The sequence below is a fragment of the Parasteatoda tepidariorum genome, chromosome 2, assembly GCF_043381705.1.
Source record: "Parasteatoda tepidariorum isolate YZ-2023 chromosome 2, CAS_Ptep_4.0, whole genome shotgun sequence".
Classification (NCBI taxonomy): domain Eukaryota; kingdom Metazoa; phylum Arthropoda; class Arachnida; order Araneae; family Theridiidae; genus Parasteatoda; species Parasteatoda tepidariorum.
The window spans coordinates 73174072-73202028 of NC_092205.1; the positions used below are offsets into that span (position 1 = coordinate 73174072).

Sequence of the window (27957 nt, forward strand, 5' to 3'; positions counted from 1 at the left end):
TTAGCATATAAAAACAAGGTATTTATTCTCAACTAATTTTGAATTTAGTTACAAATTTCTGTAATATTTAGCGCTGCTGAGAAAAATTATAGACAATGTTTTCAAAACAACCACCATTTACAGCACACGCAACCATCTTCAAGCACCTATAGTCCATTTCAGATCTCCCGCTTTTAACAACCATGGTAGGATAAGCACCTAATCTCGACCCCGAGCTGACGACAAAGGCAGATCCTGAATTGGTACCCTTCTCTACAAATATCCACAACATGAGTATTTTCAGTCACAACACATTTAACGTTCATCTTGCTGCCTGTACGCGCTGATTGTATAGTTAGCATCCAGGATCAAATTCATAACCACCATCTAAATCTTCCCTAGGAATAGTCTGACATGCAGAATAAAAGGTTGTTTTATTGTTTTAAACGTTGTTTTTTTTTTGCAATTGTTTCTTAGCAAATCATCCATACATTTCTATTTCTTTTCGTTTTTCTTAAATTGATTTTCCAGTTCGTCGGACATTTTTGAGACACTGCATATTTTGTTATTGATATTTTATGACTTCAAGGGTTTAGGAAATGATAAAAGATAACACATAACATTCACGAGCAGGTCTCGAAGATTATATGGCATTAACTCAAATGCATCGACAAACACACCCATTAAATAATTTCGGCAAGGCTTATACACAATTTTCGGATATTTTGAGCATACGGCTGTTTCTAGATCATCTATCACACGGACAGTTTCAGTTGAACAGCATACATTCAGATAACGTAAAGTAGCGATCTTTAACTCTTCGAAATACTCGCCACCGTATTCTTTTTTCAAATCACGAGAAACACTATCATTTTCAAGTCTCATCTTTGTTCCAACCATTTCATCGTCTGTGAGAAGTGTTCTGAAATGAAATGTAAGTTTTTACAAATTAATGTGTAAGTGCAATATCCAAGATAAGTCTATGATTAAGAAAAAAAACGTTAAATAAAAATATTTTTTGCAATTAAAAATTTAATGATATTCAATGGGGTACTTGCCTTTCAAGAAGAAGAAGATAACCAATACCCATACACGTGACCTATGATATCAACGCCAGCTGATTGCTTATCAGCAAAATGGCGTGTTAAATGAGGATATAGAATGTGTCACTTAAGCGAATTGATACTTGACGGGTTTGGCTTACTCGAAATAGAATTTAATCATAATATACTATTTGGTAAGGTATATACCATATACCTTACCATTATATTTAAAATGAAAGGAAAGAACAGTTTTTAAAGTAAACAAATGCCACGTTTCAACAACCAATCAGGATCGAGATAACCACACTACGCCACTTGCAGGTGTCCTATTGGATAGTAAATGACTTCCTCGTAGGCAAATCGTGTCAAATCTTAGTAAATTTCGAAGCCAGTCAGGTTCGACACACATGCGTGACGTTCGTTTTATAGATATACAATTAAATCTGATTTCAATCACCTGGTTAAGCACAACTACTTGACTTCTTCTCGAGTTTTAAGTACCTAATTGACAAGCTTTGTAGAAAAATAATATTTTTGAAAAAAATTGGGGTCTTACAACATAAATTTTTATGGGAAGTCATTAAATTTCCAATATTTCAGTAGATGAATGTACTAAATTACTGTCGTTAGATATTTTTGACTTGAACGAAGATTCCAAATGTACTTAACACCAAGTAGTTAGTAACAGATTAATGCGTTTAGTAACAGATTAATGAACCGAAGGAGTGCACGTTTGACGCGACAAGTTTAAATGAGTATTAGGGTTACATAGATTATGTCAGTTAAAAGCTTGCAGGCAAATAATAAAGGAAAGGGCAGAATAGGCAGAAACGAAAACATAAAAACCCGTTTAATTGCCAGAGGGAATAGAAAAGAGTTGAAATAATATTTTTAGAAACACCACCTAGTTTCATCCGACAACCAACTGGTTTTGATGTTTATCATACTGCCTTCCTCACCACTGATGCGACGAATTTCAATTACATTTTATTTGTGACCCCTAATGCGTACATTTTTTAAAAATTCGTTTTTAACAAGGATTCCAGAAATATAATTAAAGAGTATCTTCATTTTTGTCAGATCACTCTTTAAGGGCGTCTATTAGAGAACACCCTGTGTGTAAATAGATTTCTGGATGTAATTTCGGCATCTAGTTTTATTCAGTGTCGAATACATATCATTTGGATAATTATAAAAGCATAACCTACCGGTATAATTCCGGTTCTACTTGGATGACAGGAATTTTCCATTCATTCATTTCAAGCCGAAGGCAATCACTGAAACCGGATGCGGCATACTTACTCATAACATAAGGGCTATTATGTGGTGCAGGAATTCTTCCTGAAAAAGGAAAAATTCTGTTTAACAAAATTTTCCTTAACGCTTTATTACATTAAAAATAGTAACGTAATATAAAAATCAAATTTCTTTATTGATATTATATTTTTTTAGATGTAACATAAATGTTTTATTCACTCTAATTTTAAAAATAGTTTTAATCATTTAAGTGTGGCATTGTTTTAATCATTGAAATAATATTGAACTATGCATACATAGGGTGTTCCTAAATTCATGCCACAAGTAGTTTATTTCTTTTTATTTTTTACCGCCGTTGTACAGCCGAGTTAACGACAATCAATGATTCATTCTGTTACCTAGTAATTTTGAATCCAATTAGGAAGACAAGGGAGCTCCTGATTCAGGCATGCGAGCTAACTAGCATTCGTGAAGGAATTTTTGATGGAACTAACCCGCATTTGTAATGCAGGGAAAGGAAAAACACGATTAAGGATTTCGAGGGGGGATTCTAGCCCATGATCCATCTACCACTGGTGATATTGTACTGCCGTTGGGGCCAACCGGGAGCTGAATTCTTATCTACCAGCCACAGCTGTGAATCGAACCCGAGTCACATGATCGAGAGGCGAACACTCTATCTCCTGACCCACCACGGCTCAAGTACTCATAATGGAAAACACAGACTTTTAATTAAAAATTGGAAATTTTTTTAATGATTCCTAAAATATATGTATACAGTAAAATATGTATACAGTAATTATGTATACAGTAAATGGCCACCGCAGTTTTGCTGGTATATACGCATTCATTTCTCCATGATCTTGCAGAAATATGACTGGATTTGTTGATCAGGGCTTAGTTTCTTCATTGAAGGAATGACTTGTTGGCATAAATATATGAGTTAATTGGTATATACATTATTCTTACAAATAATAAAAAGTATTGAGATGTCAAATTGCATGATCGAGTGCCTAACCAAGATCCCTAAAATGGAAAATTACACGACTCCACTAGGAGCACTAGCCATTAATCAAAAATGAAAACGGGATGTTCTTTTGTTTCCATTCTTAATAGCCCGAAACTGCAGCTGTCTTTTTATTTTTCTTGGTAATTATTTGGCAATTATTGCGGTAAATTCATCCTTTTATGTCTAACGTGATGTCATCAGGCATGATATGTTTATTTTCTTAAAATATAAATAAGTAAAAATAGTTCTGTTTCTTATTTGAGTATTTATGATGACAGCACAGATTATGTATTCAATTGAGAAATAAATATTGCTGTTTTTTTCATCAGTTATTAATAGGAAATTCTTCCAAATTAGTTATTGCTTTCCTGTTTCTAATGATACTTAGATGCAAAGCTCGCTAGCCAATGGCCTTTTGCAAAGTAAGTCAGGGTGCGCTTTTCGTTTGACAAGAGAATACTGCAACAGTGAAAGTAGGATTTAGCTTAGAAAACCACGGATAGGTGGCAGCACCACTTATTCGTAAAGTCACTTCCTCAATTTAGACTAGATCTAAAGGGGAAGGAAATTTTTTCCAGATCCCTGTGTCCATAGTACTGCTCAGCGTCCGACCACAGGACTTTTGATTCCATTAGGAGCACGTATATCGCATGTACTAGGTTGGACTTGTGTAGTCGAGGATCTAATCCCGGCCCCTTTGGACGGCCATTGGAGGCTGAATCCCAAGCCACTGGCTACCAATTCCCTTCAAAATTAGTATGAGGAATAACACAACGTTTTAACACAAAAATGTTACGTTCGTTACATTTTGGAGAATTTATTATTGATTTAAAAAAATTGCATCATTTTGTGTCAGTTGGATACACAATCATTGTTCGCAGCATAACAGCTCAAGAATTGTACAAAATTATTTTTATTCTTTTAAATGTTAAGAAAAAAAAAACATTTTAAAAAAATCTTAAAATGTTACATTTGATAGGGGGGTAGAGATCTCTAATACCTATTGCATTGTTTCGTTGATACTAAATTACTCGATCTTTTCCCACCAGCTTTCAAAAAGTAAAAAAGAAATATTTAATTCACATTTCAATTATTTATTGATTTATATTTTTTTCTACTAATATTTTGACTAAATTATGCTTTTAAAAAATTAAAATGAATAGTTAGTAAGAAATGTAAACGTACCATGCAAACTTGTTAAGTTGATTATTCGTCCTTTGAAACGTTTTACTAAAGGCAAAAATGTTTTAGTTACTCTCAGCATTCCAAAAGCATTAACTTCCATTGTGTCTTTAAAATCTTGAACTCTAGCAAAATCAATGGTAAATCCTTTTTGCGTACCTGCGTTGTTTATCAAGGCCCAGAATTCTGAAATGAAAAATATGTTTTAATAAAAGTTTGAATTTATTATTTGATTTTTATATAATTAAAATTATAAAATTTCCCGCTCGATCATAACTGCATCTGATGCGGAGCCGGATTTACCGAAAGGCACAGGAGACCTAGGCCAATGGTCTCCACATTTCAAAAGGCCTCTAAAACTCAAACTCAAATAAATAAAAAAAAAAGTTTTAAGTGAAAAAAAATTCAAACGCATTTTAAATTCTACACAAAAACTATAATTGAAAGAATAATTATACATTATGCTTAATAAGAAATTGAAATTCTCTAGAATTTTGCATATAAAAAGCGTTAGGGTTTATTTTGTTTATAGATCCTAAATTTGTAAATTGGTGATGATCCAATGATGTAATGTGTTTTATTAGATTGTAAAGGAATAATACGAAATTCTCATGGTTAAAAAATAACAAAATTGGAAAATATAAGAGAAACTTCCAAATTTATTCAAACAATAAGACACCTTTCACCATAACATTAATGCAATACGTGTCGCTCAACTGCCCAATTGGAAAAAATCCGAAAATCCAGTATTAAAAACCAGTAAAAATGATACCAGAACCAGTATGACCATACCGGAAATTTAAAACCTGGTGTGAAACAATACCGGAAATTTTAAAACCTAGTATGGCGCCATACTGGAAACTTTAAAGCCAGTATAGCACCATACTGTAAAGTTTAAAGCCAGTGTGGTACCATACTAGAAATTTTAAAACCAGTATAGATCATACTGGAAATTTTGATACCAGATTTCAAATATACTGGAAAGTGTGAAATCAATATAAAATCGTACTGCAAATTTTGATACCAGTTTTCAAACAGGCTGGAAATTTTGAAACCGGTTTGCATCCTTGCTGGAAATTTTGAAGTAGATTTAAAATATACTAGCCTAAATTCTTAGTAAGTACATATTTTTCCGGAAATCTAACAGGTTTTGACGTTTTCAAACTAGCTTACTTCGTTAATTCCGTATTTTTCACTGCAGAAATTTAACAAACTTTAATCAGAAAATTTCCTCATAATTTCGACATTACCTCATTAGAATTTTCTAAGATTAAGTTTTTCAAGGTAATTTAATAATAAAAAGATAATTAAATTCTGTGCATTATAATTAATTAAATAAATCAAAAAGTAAAGTGATTGCCCTAATGACTTCAAAAACTTATTCATAATATGTCTTTTAGGGCTCTTACAATTTAGTTTCAAATCGGGTAGAACTTTTGCAATCTCCTATCAATTAAATTGTCAAAAAAAATGAAAGGAAATAATATGTAGTAATAATGATAATAATAATAATACAAAGAAGAAAAAGAAAATAAAGAAATCTGAAGCTGTAAAAAGTAGCATCGAAAAAAAGTTATTTGTGCTGAAATTACTGAATTTCAGAACGAAGACTGACTTTTTTTGATACATTGAATAAATAAATCTGATATTTTAAGAAATAGTTGAGGAAACAAGTATGAGTGTAACAAGACGACAAAAATAAATGCAAATACCTAAATTTTCTAGACTCTTCTCAACCAATTTGAAAGCGTTTTTTACACTTTCATCGCTGGCAACATTCATTTCCAAAATCTGTAATCGAGTAGAGCATTCATTTTTAAGCCTCTCAGCACCGGATCCTGAAGGATACAGGCAGGTAGCATAAACATGGAAACCTATATCATCTAGGCGCTTTGCTAAGTCATGTCCAAATCCACTATCACAACCTAAAAAATATATTATTATTATGATACCATGAATCAACGTTTTTTGCCGGAAGTAGAACCAAATATATAGGTACCTAACTAAAGTCAATAGTCACTGGAGAACAATTTTTTTTTTTTTTTTGCATTTATACAAATACTTGACCTACTTGCCTAAATCGGGTGTGGGGATTTCAAACCTAAGATTAGTTTTTATCCTAAAGCTACAATTTTTTTCCAATGACATTTTTAGTGCAATTTTTGTCAAAATATACAATTTTAAAAACGGTTTATATAACAGGAAGTCGAATAAATGTTGCGAAAAAATTCTAGAGGAGTTAGGGCACATCATTAAGATTAAAAGTGCATAAGATTCAAATTGCCCGGAAATGACGTCGTACGTGGGGTGGGACACCACACTGTTATGATCTTTGCAGAAGCACATGAAGAAACATGTCACGAATCATGTGTTAGATTACGTGTTCCGGATCATGTGTTAGATTACGTGTTTCGGATCATGTGTTAGAAACTCCTTTCCGTTAGGCAAATCGCGTAAGATTTTGGTGATTTGGCAATTTTTGTCAAAATATACAATTTTAAAAACGGTTTATATAACAGGAAGTCGAATAAATGTTGCGAAAAACTTCTAGAGGAGTTAAGGCACATCATTAAGATTAAACGTGCATAAGATTCAAATTGCCCGGAAATGACGTCGTATGTGGGGTGGGACACCACACTGTTATGACCTTTGCAGAAGCACATGAAGAAACATGTCACGAATCATGTGTTAGATTACGTGTTCCGGATCATGTGTTAGATTACGTGTTCCGGATCATGTGTTAGAAACTCCTTTCCGTTAGGCGAATCGCGTAAGATTTTGGTAATTTTCGTATGATGCAAATGCGGATTAGTTCCATCAAAATGTCTGTAGTCAAATGTTCCATCAAAATGGCAGTAGTATCAGCCTGAGCCGTGATGGCTCAGGGGATATAGCGTTCGCCTTACATTGAGGTGAACCGGGTTCTAATCCCAGCGAATTCCGCATTCCACGAGTTCCGAATTACGAATTCCGCATCGGGCTTGCACAATGCTGACGTAAAATATCCTCACTGGCAATCATGGGTTAAATTCCTCTCGCCGTCAGGCTAACAGTGGGGTTTTTTCGCGGTTTTCCTCTCCATGTAATGCAAATGCGGGTTAGTTCAATCAAAATGTCTTCAATTAAGGTTAGTGTCTCGCAATTCTTCATCCAGGAGCTCCTTGTCTTCTGAATTGATCTCACAATAACAAGGCTACCTAATTGAACATTGATAGTTGTATCTCAGAGTCGACTGCTCAACACCGGTTATTAAATAAAAGTATAATATAAAGGTATTTTAGTCAATGCTATCAGGATTCGATATGAGAGTGTCCTCGTGAACAAATAGAAAAAAAATCCTATGAATATAGTTTATAGAAAAAGAAAATGTTTTACCTGAAATTAGAACAGCTTTCCCCTTCGGACAAATCCTCTCATTTAGAAATTTTCGTACAGTGAATTCAAAAGTATAGTAAGAAATAATTAAACATACCACTAAGTAATTAAAATTTATTATCCTCTTCAACAGATAATTTGGTATAATATAAATAAACGCATTAACCACAAAAAACACGCATACAAAATGTAACAAACATGCAAGTATCAATTTGCTAAAACGAATCATATTTTACCAGAAGTTTGAAGCATCAATGAAAAAAAAAAGTTAAGAACAATACTAAATTAAACAATGAAAGTCACGGTTGAGGAAAATTTTTTAGAGAATTAAATTAATGAAAGTAAATCAAAGAGATAAGTCTGCGAAGTAAGAGACGATTATTTTAAATGATTTAGCTATCATTGTTGATTGCAATTGATATCGTTTTAATTTACTATTTTTTTCGTTCTTTCTTGGTGTGTAGTCGTGTAATGTTTAATGGAAATTCTACATTAATATTTTCCATAAGAAATATCGTCTGAAAACTATTTTTACGTTTCGTACTCAAAATGTGAGTTTGAAAAAACTAACATTGGGCAAATTTTTTTCGTTCTTTCTTAAGGTTTGTAGTCGTGTAATGTTAAATGGAAATTCTACATTAATATTTTCCATAAGATATATCGTCTGCAAACTATTTTTACGTTTCGTACTCAAAATGTGAGTTTGAAAAAACTAATATTGGGCAATTTTTTTCGATCTTTCTTAAGGTTTGTAGTCGTGTAATGTTAAATGGAAATTCTACATTAATATTTTCCATAAGAAATATCGTCTGCAAACTATTTTTATGCAAAATGAAAAATAAAAAAAACGACTTAATAACTTTTGATCTAATGATCGGATTACACGTACTATGACTCAATCCTTTAATGATGAGGACAGTCCTGAAATCAAGCACTAAGTCATACTTTCTCTTAGATTTTTTCGACAAATATGTATTTTTGACCCTCAAAATATGGAAAGTAATCGCAATTTTGAAAATAAGGTTAAAATAGTTAAGCCAGGAAATGGTCTAAAGTTTGAGCCTTTTAACGCTAAATTCTTTTTTTTTTTCGGAGGAAGCGAATCAAAATTTTTGCATGCACTAATAAAATGCGTTTTTCCAAAGATAATCTCATGTAAAAATTATTTTTTTTTATAATTATTTATCATTTTTTATTATTTTATTTACTAATGATTAAATTTTTTTTAAATAGTAAGGCACTTAAGATCTTACACCACTTTAATACAGATAATTTTGAGTGAAGAAATCTAAAATTGGAAGAAAATCGGCAAATAGGTCATAAAAAATTTGAAAAGTACTACTTTGTTGCGATGTGAAGATATGAGATACGTATGCCGATTTTTTCAAATACAGATTTCAAGCAATTTTTTATTTTCTTCAGTGCACAGTTTGAGTTCTATTTATTTTTTAAACGTGTGTATAAAGCTAGTTTAATTTTTTTAAGCGCACTTATTTTAAGTAAAATCCATTTCTTTAAACGCGCAATTTAAGTAAATATATTTCTTCAAACGCATATATAATAATAAAATAGTAAATATATTTCTTTAAGTAAAATCTAGTTCTTCAAATTAGAATTTTGAGTAAAATTTATTAAAAAAAGACACATTTCAAGTTATGTTCCTTTTCTTATTCGCACATTTTAAACAATATCTAATAAATAGTTGACCGATAATATGTTAAATGATCTTCCAAACTTTGTACTCACTACACTGTGTTTCTATGGAATAAATTGTTATTTAAAAAGTGTGTTTTCTTATAGCATCTAGTATTTCTATTATTCCTATGTATAATATATATTTTTCATTTGTCCTAAAAAATATGTGTTTACACGCGTAAAATCTAAAAGTTCTGAAAAAAAAGGACACAACGACAGTTTCTGAGCTAAAAATTATATAAAAAAAACATCTAATTACATGTTGCTCAAAATTTGAAAATAATGGCAATTGTATAAAATGATATCTTTTAATGTTGATGATGATTGATATTCTTATATAATTACCTTTTTGTTTTCTTCCCCAAGGTTGTTGCCTCGTAATCTTAAAGGAAAATAATATATAAATATTTTCCTTAACAAAAATGCTGCAATAAACTTAAAATTATGAACAGACTTACAGTCTCTTTTTGTTGTATAAATTACTGCTTAAAAAGTGTATTTGTGTCAAAAAGTGTACTAATGCGGTTATTTGCCTTTAACTCCCCCTGAAAATTGTGTTTTTGGCCATTTAGTATATATTTTGACAGAAACAAGGCATATCATAAAATATTTAAGCTGCAAAATATTTTACAGTGATGGATTCCGTCACACAGGGTATTACATAACGACTGCCCTGAATACATAATTTTAGTATCTGAAAAGATTACTGAAAATAGATATGTAAGTGATCAAAAATTAAGGCGAGGAAAAACAAAAATAATTTTGAAATCGGAGCACTGATGAGGAAAGTGAGAGTGGGAAATAGTTTTGATATTTTTCTCATTAGCAATTCGTCAGATTTATGTAGCGTTTTTTTTATTTCTGTTTTTTTCACCCTGCATAAATGTTTTTTTTCTCCAAGCTAAAGTTTTTTTTTCCTTAAATAATATTTTTAGTCTATTTTTTGTTGAAATATGCGACTTTAAAGATGTTATATATACCAGGGGGTTTCTAAAATGTTACGGCAAACTTCTAAGGTAGTTAGGACACAACATTATGATTAAAATGTATAGGAACTCTTGCCCGGAAGTGTCACCTTAAGCAGCTAGATTCGTTTTCCCATTAATGGCTGTTTCTTTGTGAACTTCTGAAGAGGTCGTAATAGAGAAGCGTCTCTAGCCGCCGATGACGATTTTGACGTGCATAGTTTTTCATAAAATTTTCATCCTGATGAAACATCCTGATGAAACTGATGCCCTAACTTCCATAAAAGTTAATCGCAACATTTACGCAACCCAATGTTACGTATAAAGTTTCAAAAATACTGAAAATTATTTGCACACAATTATAAAATTCATTTATCTAAAGATAATTTTACCCGATTGCTACCTTTAATATTTATTTAATATTTCCAATTATTTAATTAAATAATTATCGGAAATATTTTGAATCGTAAGGCGTGTAATTTTTTACATCAATTTAAAGAATGAATTTTATATGACGAAAGACAAAATTAAAACAAAATCGGTCGAATAGTTCTTGAAAAATAAATTTTTTAAATATTCGACTTTTTGGAAATTCGAAACTATTCGACCGATTGCTCTCAAATTTTGTATTTTGCCATTTAAGATTACATTCTTTAAAATGATGTAAAAATCTGCAAACTTTACAATTTAAAATCTTTTTTTACTATTTATTTTTACTATTATTAAATAAAGTATATGATAGTAAAAATATTTTTTGCATGGAGTTATCTCTCAATAAACGAGTTTTTATAACAGAATGAAAAAATTCTTCAAATACCTTGAAAAATTCTAGAGGAAAGGCGAAATATGTAAAGTTTAAAATTAACATGAAAGGGTCCTAATTTTCATCCCCTCAACTGGCCAAACTATTGCGACCATATTTTCACGTAGCGGCTATTCCCTTCCATATTTTGAGGGCCAAAAATCCATCGTAAATAAAAATATGTTTATTCAGAGAAAGTATGATTTATGTGTCTGATTTCGTAACTTAAATATCGTTGGCACAAATTAGTTAGCATATGTGAGATCATCCTCTTAAACCATTAAGTTTGAGTCCCAGTACGTGAAAATCAGATTATTAGAGAAAAAATTATTCAGGTTCTTTTTTTGCACATCATGCATGTGACCAAACATGCATTCATTTCATATACAAATATGCATGAAGTGTATATAAACACGTACATACATTGCATTTAAACATATTTTCTACATTGTATATAAGTACAATGTATAGATGCTGATAAGTATACAATGTATAGATGCTGATAAGTATACAATGTATAGATGCTGATAAGTATACAATGTTTATGCTTACTTCTGAACATGTAATATATGTATGTATGTGTCTACAGTGCGCAAAAAAAAACGAACACCCTGAATAACGTTTGAGCAAATGATAGTTTTAAGATACCTACAATTAATAACATTCGTAATTGATTACTGAAATCGGTGAACTGACATGACATTAATTAAAAATGACATAATATTGCATTTTGCTCCCATTATTCAAAATATTATTTAAAAAATTAGTTAAGGTTAATAAATTTATTCATCAATCATTATTCAGTAAGTTCCATAATAATTGATGAATAATGACTAAATTTACAAATAGAAAATCATCATTCAGAATAAATTTATTCTGACTAAATTTAGCCATGGACCAAAATTTCCATGAATGATGCTCACTCATCACTGTTAAAGGGGCAGTTCCTTGACTTGGCATTTTTGGAGCTCGGTCCAAAACGTTGTGACTAGCTCTTATGATTCCGTTCGAAAACAGACAAAAAGATTAAATCAGTTGCTTTAATCTTCAGGCAATAGTGGGTATATTCTATTCTGTACTGAATTAAACTGTACTGAATAGACTCTACTTATAAAAAGAAAAGATTTATTTAAAACATCAACAAAACATAAAAAAAGCTTATGTCACTTTTAATTCCCACAATGAATTAATACTTTGAAGGGAAAAAAAAGCAATCTTAACAAAAAATCGACTAACTCTCTATCTAATGTTTTAACATTGTCTACTTCTTTTAATTTTTTCTTGATTTCATTGTGCTGTTTTTCCAATAATGCTTGAGTTAACTGGATATATTAAGGACTCTATAATCCTTCCCCCCCCCCTTCATTTTTTTTTTGTTTTTTTTTGCTATAAGCAAACGATTTTGTGTTGAATTAAAATGTTTTTGAAAACAAACTTTTCACTTTAATGCAAAATATTTTCCAACGCTGAAACCGAGATTTTTTTTTATCGTAGTGAAAGTTTATAAGAAATACACATTCAGAAACTGAGAATTTGATTGGTGTATTTTAAGCAGAACGATCAAACCAGATTCAGTAAGAATGTTCCCTAAGCTTCTAAATATTCGAGAATTTTATTTTATTATTCTTTGAGAATTTAATATTTTTCAAATTGTAATTTGTTTTTCTGTTAAAACTAATTCAAATATTAATAAAATAAAGAATAAATGAAAAACTATGAACTGGATCGTTTGAAAAGTCGACCGTCAAACGATTGCTTGCTTTTCATAAGTTGAATAAAAAAGCACTGTGTCGTGAAAGTGATCTAAGAATGTTATTCAAATATTCATCTATAAGAAAACTATGGAATAACTGTTTGGTACCTCACTCTTAATTATTCGATAAATTATTTTATAAATTTAAATGTATAAAATTTTTTTTGTCCCTCACAAACGATAAACGAACAATGATTTTTAATATTTTTATTCTTTGCATATACCGGCACAGTAAAGTATACTTCAGTGAGAAAAATTTTACTATCATCTGAATTAAAACTATACCTCGATCGATTTTTAGACCATTTCAGTTTTACTAACTTTCAGAAATAAGAGCTTATCAATCTTATTTCTACAAATTTATGACTTTTATAATGGATGGTTATGATATGAATATTAATTGGTACTTAGGTTCCTCAAGCTACTTAAATCCTCTATATCTTAAATATCCTCTTCATCTATCAAGAATAAGCAATAAAACCAAGAATAAGTGTAGCTACTTGCGAATCAGAATAAATGTAAGTAGAGAATATTGATTTATATTTGACTAATATTTAGTAAAATTGCTATATTCTAATTGGGTACGTTCAACATACATTATTTTTAGTTATAACAAATTGCCGATTTGAACGATAAAAAACATTTTTCTGTAAAACCATAAGAAATTATATAAACAGGCCATCGTAATCTTGGATATATTTAAAAGTTTGTTTTGTTGCAAATATAATAGAATTAATAAAGTTCTTATTCAGTATTTTGCTTTAATCTCATGATTTATTCTCATGACTGATTCAGTATTTGACTTATTATTAGGTCAGCGAAACAAATTCTCAAAATAGGCTTAGTTTTCCGCCAACAGAGTGGTTTAATTGTTCAGAGGCCTCTACTCTCTCCATCTTTGATTTTTGGCTAAATTTTTGACTTGGGGATTTCTGATATTTTTTTTCGTACTTATCAAACTTTGGATGATATAATTTTATTCGAAAGCACATTACAAACTTACTTTAAAAAAAGGTGGAAAATAAAGCGGTTGCTTTATTTGATTAAAAAGAACATGGCACTCGATAATTTTTAGTACAGACATGACTCTTTCCACAAAATTTTAAGGAAGCAAAATTATGCAACTTGTGGTTTTGAATACGTAAATTAAAACTGCCCATTTTTTAGATTTTTAAAATTTTTTTTAGAGTCTAAACTGATTTTAACCTATTTAGATTATACTAAAAAATTCTTGTAACGTTAATTGCACCGAAACAAATATATTTATTAAGAATCAAGACAACTGTATACAACTTAAATAATTTTCAAAATCTACTGCTTGCAGAATTGTATTATCATAATTTTGTCAGGGAAAATTAAAAGATAATATTAACTAAAGCGTGCTTTATATCTAAAATTCTTATTGGATGACGGCCTGGCATTTTACATGAATCGAAACATACTGCCGAACAGAATAAATATTCACTTGTGAAATTTAAATAAAAAAAAAAAGGAATAAAAGGATAGTTAGATTCCCCTCTTCTCCATCCCTTCGACAGTTGAATTCGCGAGTATAGATGCTTCTTAAGAAAAGAGAAATAGCTATTATTTTCTTAAAAAAAGAAACAGGAATATTTATTTAAACAATTTATTTTAAGCTGCCTTAGGTTTAGGATAAGACAAATAACATGACACTATCATGTAAAGTTGCTCTCTCAATGCATACGGGAGCATTTCAACTAAGCGTATGACAAATTTTACATAATAAGCTCGGCATGGCTTGTACACCATATCAGGATAGATTGCACAAATAGCATGTTCTAAATCATCAATGACGCAGGTGATGTCACTTGTACTATATTTTGTCACTCCTCCCAACACGGCTAAATATAAATCTGCAAAAAATTTGTCACCGTACTGAGCTTTTACTTCAGGATCGATGGCCTTTACTTCCGAGTCTAAGCGTTTTTCAATTTCACTACGATTGGTCAGTTGTGTCCTGAAACGAGATAATTAATAAAATAGGTAAATAATATTTTTAATTAAGAAAGATATAACAAAATAATACTCATTGTTTAAGATGAAATCTTTGTGCTGGAGTATAAAGTAGATTATATATAACTATGTACGATTGAGCGTAACAGTTATCAATGACATTCCGGCTGACTATGTAGAAATTATTGACTAGTGTCAGTCGAATTTGAAGCTGTGCGGGATGATGGCAGTAGTATCTGCCTGAGCCGTGATTGCTCAGGGGATAGAACGTTCGCCTTCCAATGAGATGAACCGGGTTTGAATCCCAGCGATGGCTGGTCGATACGAATTCCACATCCCTCTTGCGCCGACCACAACGCTGACGTAAAATATCCTCAGTGGTAGATGGATCATGGATTAGAGTCCAATTGCAGTCAGGCTTATCGTGGGAGGTTTTCGTGGTTGTTCTCTCCATCTAACGCAAATTCGGATAAGTTCCATCAAAAAGTCCTCTACTACGGCAAATTTCTCCCAATACTTGATCCAGGCTTTCTCTTGTCTTCTGGATTGGGTTCAAAATTACAAGGCTGTGGAGTTGAACTTTAGTGATCGTAAACCCGAAAATTGGGTCGAATGTTTAACAATGGTAATAAAATAAAATAAAAAGTAGTACCAGCCTTCAGCTCAAAAATGCTTTCAAACTGTACGGAGGGGGGAAATAAATACAAAATACCGGATGATAATCGTTTCACCCCCGTTCTCGAGTTATTTGAGATGAAACATTCTGGTAGCTTAACATTTTTTACAAAAGTAGAAAAAAAAGAAGGTCAGTTACTAATTAGAAAAAAAAAATCTTGATTAACGTCTTAAACTTACGATATTATGTGGATGATGAAAAGTTGATTAAGGTACTTTACAATTTTGAATAAACAAGTTTTTTCCCCAAAACGTTGCCGTAACATCTTCTAAACGATGCACCCAAAGGTGTATGAAACATCCAAACACTGTATTCTAATCAATATCTAAGCATCAAATATCAAAACACTGTAAAGCCCTTAGCACTCCACTGCATGCATGCAAAACATTTTCGGGAAGTTACATTTTACAATTCGGTTTTAACAAACCTCGACCGATAATTATTAAAATTAAACTATATACAGTCAGTCACAAAAACTTACATACACTGATCAAAATAAAGGTTTCTCAAAAAGCAATTAAATTTCAATTTTAAAAATCATATCACTCCTTCAGTTTTTTCTAAAAAATTTGCTTTCCATAATAAAAATATTGAGAAATAATAATTTCTAGGTAATTTTGTGTTTTGTATAGTAATTATCAAGTCGCAAAAGTCTGCATACACCTGATTGGCGGACAGAAAAAAAATTTGCATACGAAGTTATTTTGGAAGATTGTCTTAGTTTGAGGTTACATGTTTCGTTATCTATTCTAATCTTCATTTCCCGAGATTTTTTGACATTGTAACTTCAACAAAATGAGTCAGGGAAAGGAAACATCTTTAGAACTTCGAAATATGATAGTAAGAATGAAATGTGAAAAGAAATCTTATGCAGAAATTGTAAAAAAAAGTCGGTCAACTGTTCAAACAATCTACAGAAATGACTGTATGTTATGCGTGGAAATGTGCTTAACAAATATCGATGTGGTCGTGTAAGGAAGCTTAATGATCGTGATGCAAGAACCATAGCAAGAAAAGTGAAGAAAAATCCGAAAATTAGTGCTCCAAAATTAGCGAATCAAATTGCAACAGCTAGTGGAAAGAAAGTGCATCCAGAAACTGTTCGTAAAATTCTTCGATCAGCCGGCTACAATGTTAGAGTTTCTAGACGAAAGCCGTTCATTTCATCTACTAACAAACAAAAGAGACTTGATTTTGCTTCTGCACATATTGACCAAGATTTTAATTTTTGGAAAACAGTTGTTTTTACAGACGAGAGTAAGTTCAACGTGTTCGGGAGTGATGGCCGCGGAAAAATCTGGAGGAAAAAAAACACAGAAATGAATCCCGAGAATTTGACTCCAACTGTGAAACACGGTGGAGGCAGTGTTATGGTTTGGGGAGCAATGGCGGCCGCTGGAGTTGGCAATTTAGTGTTTATCGATGGCATAATGAATCGATTTGAATACCTGAAGATTTTGCAAGACAATCTACTTCCATCGGTTCGAAAATTGGGACTTGGGAACAACTTTGTCTCCCAGCAAGACAACGACCCAAAACATACAGCTAAGATTGTTAAGGAATGGCTACTCTATAAAACGCCTAAACAGCTCCATTCGCCACCACAGTCCCCAGACCTTAATCCCATCGAGTACCTTTGGGAGGAAGTTGGTAGGAGAGTTCGGGAGCAATCGGTAACAAGCAAGGAAACCCTAAAGAAGGCAATCGAGCTTGCATGGTCTCAAATTACACCTGAGACGACAAAAAATCTGGTTATGTCGATGCCAAACAGAATTCAGGCAGTTGTTACTTCAAAGGGAGGTAATACAATGTATTAATGTTACATTTTTTGGCATTTAATTCTGAAAGTTTGTATTGTTCTGTCTCTGTATGTAGACTTTTGCGACTATATAATTTAATGCGTTGTTAATTTTTGTTATATTTTAACGAATTTGTTCATAATTTTTTTTTGTTAGATATGAGTTTTTATCCAAGATGTTAACGAAAATAAAGTTGTATATTTAAAAATATGAGTAAAGTGCTAGATCTGTGAATATTAGCGGGTGTATGTAGACTTTTGTGACTGACTGTACTTAAAATTATATTCGTTACTAAGGGTAATATAGTACGTAGAATCATATTTCCCTGTGTATTGTTTAAAGGAGTTTTGTCTTAAACAATTTTCTATAAACTGTTTCAGGATTTTCTAATTAAAAATAAAGCTTAATTTTTTCAAAAAAACTACGCATTAAAATAATTTTAACATATATCTTTTACTACTTTCAAAATAAGTCGAAAAATGGGGGTTTCCTCTTATTTTAAGAGCAAAAACTGCAAAGGACAACCCCTTCAGTTTACATTTTCTTCAGTTTACTAATCCTTTTTCAAATTTCAACTAAGGAACCCTTTTTCGAATTTTGATTTATTTAATTGTCTTTGTTTAAAAATTCCCATAGTATACTTATTTTTTTTTCACCTCCGAAATTGCCAAACTTTTAAACCCTAAACAAGGCTTGCACACTAGCACAGTTTTTTTAGTCTTATTTTTCACCTAGATTTAGTTTTCCTGCGTTTCGTTTGAAGCTTTACGTTTTACCAATCTGTTTTGTCTTCTTTGTTTTCATGGGATGAGTCTTGTAATAGACGCCTATTTCTGATCGGTCAAAACATGATGGCTTTTTTCACCTTTATAATTTATAAAATAAATGAAGTGTTTAGATTTCAAGCATATTAAATAAGGTGCTACAGCATGGAGCTGTTGCGTGAAATAAATGAAAAACTTCCAAGAAGCTATATTATACATTTTATTTAAATAAAGCAGGCATATTTTTTAATACTAATTTTTACAGTTTACTACTCCTAAAGAAAAATTTTCCGAATTTGGAATTATTCTATTGTCTTGCTGAAAAGAATCCCATAGTATATTTGTTTCATCTCCTTAATCTACAACAGGATGTAGAAGGGAAATCTAACGATACATATGGAATGCTCGCATTAAATAACCTAACCTAAATATTATAATTAAGAAAAATAATAATGGTTAAGGATTAGCCAGATGAAAACCGAACACCCGTTACAAAGGGACAATAGAATTTGTTTTATTCCAAAGTAATAGCCAAATTAGCCCACTGGAAGATGGAACGATCAATTCCAGTTTTGTAGAAAATGGTAGGTCGACTACAATCATCTTTCTTCAGGTAACCGAAAATTTGAAAATCACATGGGGTAAATTCAGGGCTGAATGGAGGGTGCAGAAGTGTTTCTTAGACAAATAGCTGAAAACCCATCCCTCATCATAATACCAGTATGAGAATGGGTGATATGATACAAAATGATTTCGTCTGACATCCTTACAGACATTTTGATTTTTATGCACGTTGCGGACTCTTCTGTCCATATCCCTTTGGTATGCCATATACAGAGACATGCGATGAGGAATTTTGCCGATTCATCACTTTCAGCCACCAAAAAACTAGTCACTCCTTTCTGCCTACCTTTCTTCGTAGCAACAATAACCAATGCTTCAGAAGTATTACATGTTGTAACAGCAATGTCCAATGTTGTCACGACATTGTGCAATGTTCGCCAACAACGATGAATCTTATAGTGTTTGCAGCAAAAATGTCCAATGTTTTAATAACAATATCCAATGTTTGTAACAATGTGCAATGTTCATCAACAGCAATATTTTTGATCTCCAGTTCAATGCTGGATGAACTTATTTTTCACTATGCTCAACACTCCAGAGCAATAATGAAACAACTCTATAGACCATTGTGTTTTTACTATGCACATCTTCTGTCCTATTGATTCCAACGTAACAAGCGATCAATGTTTAACAGTATCGATTCCTAACAGATTGCTAATTTTGGCGAGGAATGTGTTTTATGGCGGGTGTTTGATTTTCATTTGTTGGCTCCATATGTACTGCAAATGATATAAATTGTTATCAGTTAAGAAAAGTATATAAATAGTTTAAAATAAATTTACCGTAACAATTCAGGTTCCAGTTGAATGACAGGAATATTCCAGGGAATCATTTCTAGTCGAAGACTTTCACTGAATCCCGCAGCAGCATATTTACTCATATTATAAGGAGTATTATGAGCTATAGGCAGCTTGGCTATAAAAAAAAGTTAACTAAATCTAATTAAGTTTAAGTTTTTAATTTTTCGCTTAAAGTAATTTGCTATTAATAGAATAATGAAATATGGTATGCAGTGATTAGACATCATATGAACTTTTTTTTAATAAAAATGAAATATTCTTTTTTTTTAAATATATTTATGTCGATTTGAGCAATCTCTCTATTAATCACCCATTTTATTTTTAAACGCTAGCGCAAATTAATGAGAAAAAGGCTCATCAGGGAAAAAAAATTTTTTTTAATCAGTAACNCAATTGGGTATAATATTAAAAAAACACAACTACTTCCACTTAGTAGGAATAACATTTACCATGACGCAATGCTAAATTCTATGCCACTATCCACATAAATCAATTATTAATCAAAAATCGAATATCAATTACTTTTCTTTATAATGCAATAAAATCTGGCGAGCAGCTATTTAAACGATCAAACACTTCGTTTGTTTATTTGTGGCTTGAAGTTAGGCTCGCAGAAAATGCCGTTCATGGGTTAAATTTAGTAGGAATAACACAACCTGTGACGTAGGCTATAGTATACCCAATTGCAACAAAATATGAAATACATAAGGATCAGTAAAGTTATTTTTACGATACAGCATAAAGTAAAAATCATTAATTTAGAATACTTGTTCAAAATTTTATTACTATTTTTAATAAAATTATTAAACACATCAATGGAATAGAGGAAATAATATGAATTCGAACTAAGCTGGTCAAAACCGAAAGCTGGAAGAAATGTAATATTATAAATATTTAATATAATTGATAGATTTTTGTAAATCCTCTTACGATAACATAATTACCATTATTATAAATTTAAAAGCATATATGCTTTTTTTGAAAATTTTCTAGTGTACATCAGATTGTTTAACATCGTGCGAAGCGAAAACAAATTTTCATTTTCTTGTTCTCGAATCGTAAACAAAAACTAATGTCGTCTGATGGTTTCTACTAGTATAGGGCTTTCACTTCGGTGTAAGGTTTCCACTTTCGCCAGTTTTAGCGTAAGCTAGCAAGCCAAAATTGGCAAAAATAATTCATGATATAAAGTAAACGTACATGCTGGTGTAAGCTTTCTCATTTATTAGAATTTAATTAAGACTATACGTTTTTAAGTGCGTATGAACGATTGAGTCGATGCAAACTGGAAATAACACACAATTTGTGAAGTTTTTCAGCATCGAATTGAGATAGGTATAAAGACACAGTTTTTACAAGCAGCTTTAACAGCTTCTCTGAATATCCCGAGTTAACTCGGGCTTGTACATGTTGCAAATATTTATTATCCCGAGAAAACTCGGGCGTAACAGAATTTGTCAGTACGTTTTGTTTTATCACGCTTTTACGCGGCGGAAGAAAAAAAATCTGGTATGATTGGAAGTTTGCCAAGTTTTGTTTGGGAGTTTGATGTTGGATTGTGGGATTGCACACGAGATTTTTGCGATTGTATATACGGTGGTTTCTGAATTTTACGTAGAAAAAAGTTTTAAAAAATGGCGTATCACTTTGTGTTGTCCTTTGTTTCAAAAACTATCAGACAAAGACTAATATTTAATTTTCTTCATTTGACCGAGATATCTCGGGATTGTAAACTGACGGTTTGTGTTTTATATATGTAAAAAAAATTAAAATTTGTGTATTATGTTTTGTTTTAGTTCCTTGAATTTAATAATAAAATGAAAAAATATCTTAATTTTTGGCATTTCTTTTCTTCTAAAAAACTGGTAAAGTAGGCGATTAATATAATTTTTTAATAATTATAATGAATTTTTCAAAGATTAGTATTAGTGTTTGATTACGTGCCTAATGCTGATAACAAATCTATAATTATTATGTATTTATTTATTGATTTACTTACCATTTGAGCTTGTGACATTAACTACTCGTCCTCTAGATTGTTTCAGCAGTGGTAAAAAAGCTTTAGTTACTCTAACCATTCCAAACCCATTCACTTCCATCGTGTCTTTGAAGTCTTGGACAGATGCAAAATCAGTTGTAAATCCTTTTTGAATCCCGGCATTGTTTACGATTGCCCAGAGGTCTATAGATAAGATAAAAATTAGAATTAAAATTCAACTCATATACCTAAATAAAAAGTTTTTTTTTTAAAAAAATAAAAAAATATAATGAGATTTTATTGAAAAAACATCTTCTAATTTTTGCTTGATTTTAAACGTTGCCAATCCATTACTACGATTTTCCTTACTTTCTCCAAATTTTTAAATTGGATTTACAGAATGAAGTTCATCTCTAAAGCCAGCCTAAACCACGTATTTAGACAGAGACTAATGTAATAAAAACATGGTTGAAGATTTGGATCTGCCTGCTTAAAGTTAAACCCCTTCTTTGTCAGATTTAAGCACAGACGAAAGTTTTGTTTGCGATCGAAGTAAACAAAAACACCGCGATATCGATGGTTTTTTGTTTAGACTTTTGGTTCTTGTCTTAAAATTTTTAAATCAGGTGTATATATCCTTGCACTAATAATAAAACATGATTTACACTCTAAAACCTGTGGTATATTATCTCTCCGATTTTGGTGTTGAAAATCTCTAAAATCTCATTTCATACACTGGTGTATGAAATGATGTATGAAAGCTCTGAACACCAAAAATGCGTAAAGTTTACGCCAACATTACTCGCTTTCACACTATAAGTTAAATATTTTCGCTTAAAACTAAGCGCGTTTTGAACATCGTCTGTAATTGTTTACAATCGATAACGAGTTAGCGAGTGTTTGTGGTTGTCTTCATTGCTGCTTTTCATAGACAGAAAATGAAATTCACAGTTAAAATAAATATGTATGTTTTCAGTTGTTGTTGTTGTATTCCATTAAGGCACTGGGAGTGCGATTGTTCCTGTTTTCGAGTGGCGCAATCTATGGCAAAGAATTCGACTTCTTCCACAACACCCATGCGTCACACTCACTGATAGGGAGAATCGATTTATTTATCCATTCATTCATCCACAGATCATAAATTTGGCCTGAGACAGAGAACAATATATCTTCAATCCAGGACCCCCTGATAGTTTATGGGAACTTCGTGACCCAACAGATGTAACGTGCATCAGTCACCATTTACTTCACGGGGAGCCTTCGTCTGGCTTGATTCGGACTCCCATTCTCATGAACGTAAGTCCAGCCCTCTACCAACCAGTCTATCCCGGCTCTTTTAGTTGTGTAATAAGGATATTTAAAATTTAGTTTTTGAGTCTCTGTAGATAATTTATAATTTGTTAAATAATTTTATAATGTATAATTTCTCTCTGCTTCTGCTCTGTTAAGCATAGTTCCAATTCATCTCATTCCCTCTGTGCTTGTATGTTTCATTTATGAACTGATTTTATTTGAAGATGTAGTGTATACATGCTACATAAATTACTGATTCTTACTTTACATTGTTTCGTAAAAATAACTTCAGTGTTTCTTATGAGAATCATATCTTACTGTAATTATAAATGTTAGTGTTACTAAATAACAAACAAGGGGGGGGGGCTACTTTATACCAAGTAATATAACGGAACATTTTAGGTACTACACTGCATCAGGTCTTATCCTTAGTTCTTGGTACAGTGAAACACCACCTTGGAGTACAATAGTTGCCACCATCTTTGGCATACGAAAATTTCTTAAAATGTAATTGTTCTAGATTGTAACTAGAAAATAAACCTTTGACTTTTTTATACCTTAATTTTAGTCATTTTGTTTAGTATTGTTAGATGTACAAAGGATGACAATCTTTTATGTCGGACATTGATTCTGTAGAAACAGTGCAGTGTTAAAACTGTAAATTTTGCCACCTTTTAAACATTTTGGAATCACACTTATCGTCAGTTGCTGAAAAAACAAATAATTGTGTTATTTTGAAGCAGATGGTTATGTTAGTTGTTCAACCAATTAAAAAGGATTGAAAGTTACTTTCTATCCATTACAAAGTTCAATTGCTTTAGAAATAATTATAAAAGTTTAATTTTTGTTTTTATGTTATCCCAAACTGACCCTATTTCTTCAGTTTGCTAAATCAATAACTAATAAAAATATAACATCAATGTGTAAAATAGAATACTTACCTAAATTTCCTAAATTGCTTTTTACAAACTCAAAGGCTCGATTGACGCTTTCGTCTTTAGTAACATCCAGCTCTAAAACACGTAATTTTTCAGAACATTCTGAGAGCAATTTTTGGGCCCCGGGGCCATTTGGCATCAAACAACTTGCAAACACATAAAAACCTTTACTGTCAAGACGCTTTGCTATACCATGTCCGAATCCACTATCACAACCTTCAAATAAAGAAAAATAATTTGTAAATATATAGTATCATATTTTGTTGGTTGTAAAATATTTTTGTTTGATAAATTAAGTAAATCCGTAAACTGAATCAGAAGTGTATAGTGAGGGAAAAAAGGATCACATTGGATTACTTTTGATCTAATGATTGGATCATCACTTTCGCTGACTCAATCCTAAAGTTCGAGTAGGTGATCTCAAATGTGCTAATTAATTAGTATACACGATATTTTAAGTTGAGAAATCAAACACAAAAACACACTTTCTCTGAATTAACATATCTTTTATTTGCAACGGATACGGATTTCTGATCTCCAAAATATAGAGGATTGCCGTTATCTGAGAATTAGAGTATCAATAGTTTGATAATGAGTGCGATTCAAATTTTTTTACCTCTTAATGTTACATTTATTTTTTGAGTATTTTACTGCATTTTAAGAAATTTTTAAGCGAATTGAAAAATTTTTGCTCTCAATCATAAAATTCATTTATCCAAAAATAATTTAATGTAAAAATATTAGTATTTTGTTGTTATTTCATTATTATTACTTTTATAAATTTTGAATTTAAAGGTATATAATTTTTTACATCATTGTAAAGAATGTAATTTTAAATGGCAAAATGCAAAACTTGAGCGAAATCGGTCGAGTAGTTTTTGAGAAATTGAATTTTGAAAAAGTCGTATTTTTAACAGACGTATTTCCATACGATTTTATTGCTGGAATACGTTTTTCACATACTATTCCAGATCTCTTCTTTCCCTCCCAGTTTTACAGAAATACAACAATTTCAAAATACAACAAGTTTTACAGAACACCAATTTTAATTTCATGTGGTCTTAGCAGCAAATAAATTTTTTTATAATTTTGACATTTAGCAAATTTTATTTAGTTTGAAAGAATAAAATCAGATTGTAAAACAATGAAATGGAACAATAAGGTAAACAAATTCTTACCTGTTATGAATATAGCTTTTCCCTGCGGCTTAATTCGTTCATTTAAAAATTTTCGTTTGGTGAATTCGAAAGAAAAAAATCCAATAATCAGACATACAAACAAATATAAAAAATTCGTAAAGCAACAGCAAAAAGAATGAGGAATAATTAAGCTAGAAAATTTAAAAATTATTAAAATAATCGCATAATGTATGAAACCTACAAATAAATATTTGGCTGTACGAATCATTGCTGTTAAAATACAGCACTACAGGCGAACACTAATCGCTGGATGAGTTAATATCTACTTAAATCTAGAGGAAAAATTCGGAGAGATAATTTTGATAACATCGTTGTTTGAATAGCTGAAAAAGAACTGTCGACAAAAAAAGAACTAATTTTGATGATAGCATTGATATGATTTCATATTTAGATAAAACTTCCTGTTATTGTTACTATTCTCTCAATTTTAATATGCGTCCCGAAAATTACCTTAATTAACTATTATAGTGCGGTATATTAATACACCGTGTGTGTATATATACATATATAAGTTAAAAATATAGAGAAAACGTGGAAAAAATATAATAAAGATTTCTAAAACGAGAAGAGGAAACGTTATGGAAATGAAATATTTTAAAAATTTCTTTAACAGTTGTGGCCTAGTTAGATTTCGGGGGTTAAGATAAAGAAAAGCTTACAAGGGAAACGAGGGAAGTGTGACTCGCCAATTTTGAAATAAACTAGTGGGAGGTATGCCTTATGAGGAATAATTTTAGGGGGCAACATTCTGCCCATAGAAGGTCCTGTGAGAGATAAAAAATATTTCAACATATAGAAAAATTGATATTTTATTACTTCAATGCAGACTATTAGTTATTGTAATTGTCTCATAATCCAATTAATTTGTAATTAATTGNGCACGTGGAGGCAACAGTCTCAAATTTGGGACACTTCCCATAAATGCTCCTGAAATTTATTAGTTGATGATGATTAAGAAGGCCTTTAGTGCAACTGGACATAAAAAGAGATGGTCATAATGATGACTTAAATTTATCAAATCGACTCTAGTAATACTTATAATTAGTTGTTAGAAAAACTGCATTATTTTTGTAGTTAAATACAACTACTTTTTTTCAAAAATGTAATGACTAAGAACAGCTTTCGAAATGTAGTTACTACTTTTATAACACGAACTTGGCAGAACCTAATTTACGCCCATGTTCAAAATTTTTTTGAATAAAAAAAAATGGCTTATTTAAACACGAGGAAAAAATATTTATTCTCGTTTACATGAACCCAGTTTTAAATTCTAAACCACTTTTAATGAATTTGTTTTTTTAACCTGCAACTTCTGATGTCCTTCTCGACAGAGAATATTTAAGAAATGCTAGGATATTGTAAAATATTTTTAAAACATTTTACTCCCCTAACTTTTTCTTTCTCATAAAAAGAACGGCGTCCAACCTTCCTTGTCTTTAGACAGAATTCCATTTTTTAGCCAATTTCGTAGTTTCTTATAAATTGCAAAATATTTTCAGCATTGTAAAGTTATTTTTACGTAAAACAAAACTAAGGCAAACAGCGTTAAAGAGCGCAAAAATATTTATAAAAATTTTATAAATGCCAATTTTATAATTTTTTTTTTTGTAAATATTTTTGTGCTCTTTAACGTTGTTTGCCTTAGTTTTGTATTTTAGCACAAAGGTCGCCCACTTGTGTATTTAATTTTTACGTACTGTAACTTTTTTACGTACTACGTGCTTAAGAAACTTTTTTATTCATTTTGAAAATGGTTACTTAGAGTAAAAGGCAGATTGCATATTGTGCATGTTGTTTCTAAAATAAAATATAAAAAGTGCACAAATTTTGGAATTCTTAGCGTTTCTCTTCTGAAAAATTTTGATAATATAATAAAACTTCTGCAGTAAAAAAATTTGAAAAAAGAAAACATGCGTTGGCCGGGAGTCGAACCCGGGTCAACTGCTTGGAAGGCAGCTATGCTAACCGTTATACCACCAACGCTTCAGCGATGCGTGAGAAACTAATAATCTGTAGTGTAAAAATGAGGTTAGTATTTTTTATGCAAAGAAAACAGGAATCTATCCTTGGTAGTTCAGTTGTTGTTTTTTTCCTAATTGTTTGTTTTTTCAAGTTGTAATTGTTTTTTCAGTTGCAATTTTTTTTTTTTGTTCCCTAATTTATTAGGGGGACCGGAAAGTAATGTCGTTTTGGTGCATTTGATATTTGTTATCAAGATTTTACTTTTAATCAATAATTTATTCACCCTCATTAGCAACAACCTTTCAATGCCGCATCGAAAATGAATCGAAATGGATCGAAAAAAATGAATTGGTTCTTAAGATTGACGAATATTTAACGAGCCGAAGCGGCATTACTTTCCGGCCCCCCTAATAAAATAGGGGAAAAAAGCAATTACAACTGAAAAAACAATTACAACTAGGAAAAACAAACAATTAGGAAGGAAAAAAAACAATTACAACTGAAGCGCAAAGGATAGATTCCTTTTTTCTCTGCATAACGACATTACTTTCCGGTCCCCCTAACAAAATATTTCATACAGTTAATTTCATTCCACTGAAATGAAATAATAGCATTAAACTCTTTTTTCAGAGAGCAACTCTTTTCTTTCGATACTTGGTACATGTAGGAAGGGATAATAATATTCATCAATCATTTAAAATTGCGTTTAAAAATTAATGATTCTAATGATTTTTTTAAATGAAGAAGTAACAAATTACATTTTTACCTAACAACAAGATTGCTTATCATTTCTTCTTATAAAAAAAGTTTCATTTCAATAAGTAGTCAAATAACTTTCTTTTAAAATATTTGTATCTCTCTAGTTTTACATTATCTTGAAACAGTACATT

At 31.1% G+C, this 27957-nt stretch overlaps 1 protein-coding gene and 1 non-coding gene across 4 annotated transcripts; both read right to left on the reverse strand.

Annotated features, from left to right (window-relative positions):
* On the reverse strand, positions 1-25445 carry LOC107438871 (dehydrogenase/reductase SDR family member 9). 3 transcript variants are annotated; one of them, XM_071177740.1, is made up of 5 exons: positions 7846-8123; positions 6183-6395; positions 4474-4656; positions 2231-2363; positions 1-901 (listed from the first exon to the last, which is right to left on the reverse strand). In XM_071177740.1, exons 1-5 carry the CDS (start codon positions 8072-8074, stop codon positions 556-558), a joined length of 1104 nt encoding a protein of 367 aa, XP_071033841.1. In that variant the 5' UTR covers positions 8075-8123; the 3' UTR covers positions 1-555. The 3 variants fall into 3 exon arrangements, with proteins under 3 accessions (XP_071033841.1, XP_071033842.1, XP_071033840.1); XM_071177741.1 differs by lacking the exon at positions 7846-8123 and adding an exon at positions 25085-25445 and having other exon boundaries at positions 423-901; XM_071177739.1 differs by lacking the exons at positions 1-901; positions 2231-2363; positions 4474-4656; positions 6183-6395; positions 7846-8123 and adding exons at positions 14674-15038; positions 19680-19812; positions 21697-21879; positions 23910-24122; positions 25085-25439.
* A 1571-nt stretch (positions 25446-27016) lies between these two features.
* Positions 27017-27088, reverse strand: TRNAG-UCC (transfer RNA glycine (anticodon UCC)). Its single transcript has one exon. It is a non-coding gene; the product is annotated as a tRNA-Gly (tRNA).
* Positions 27089-27957: the final 869 nt, after the last annotated feature.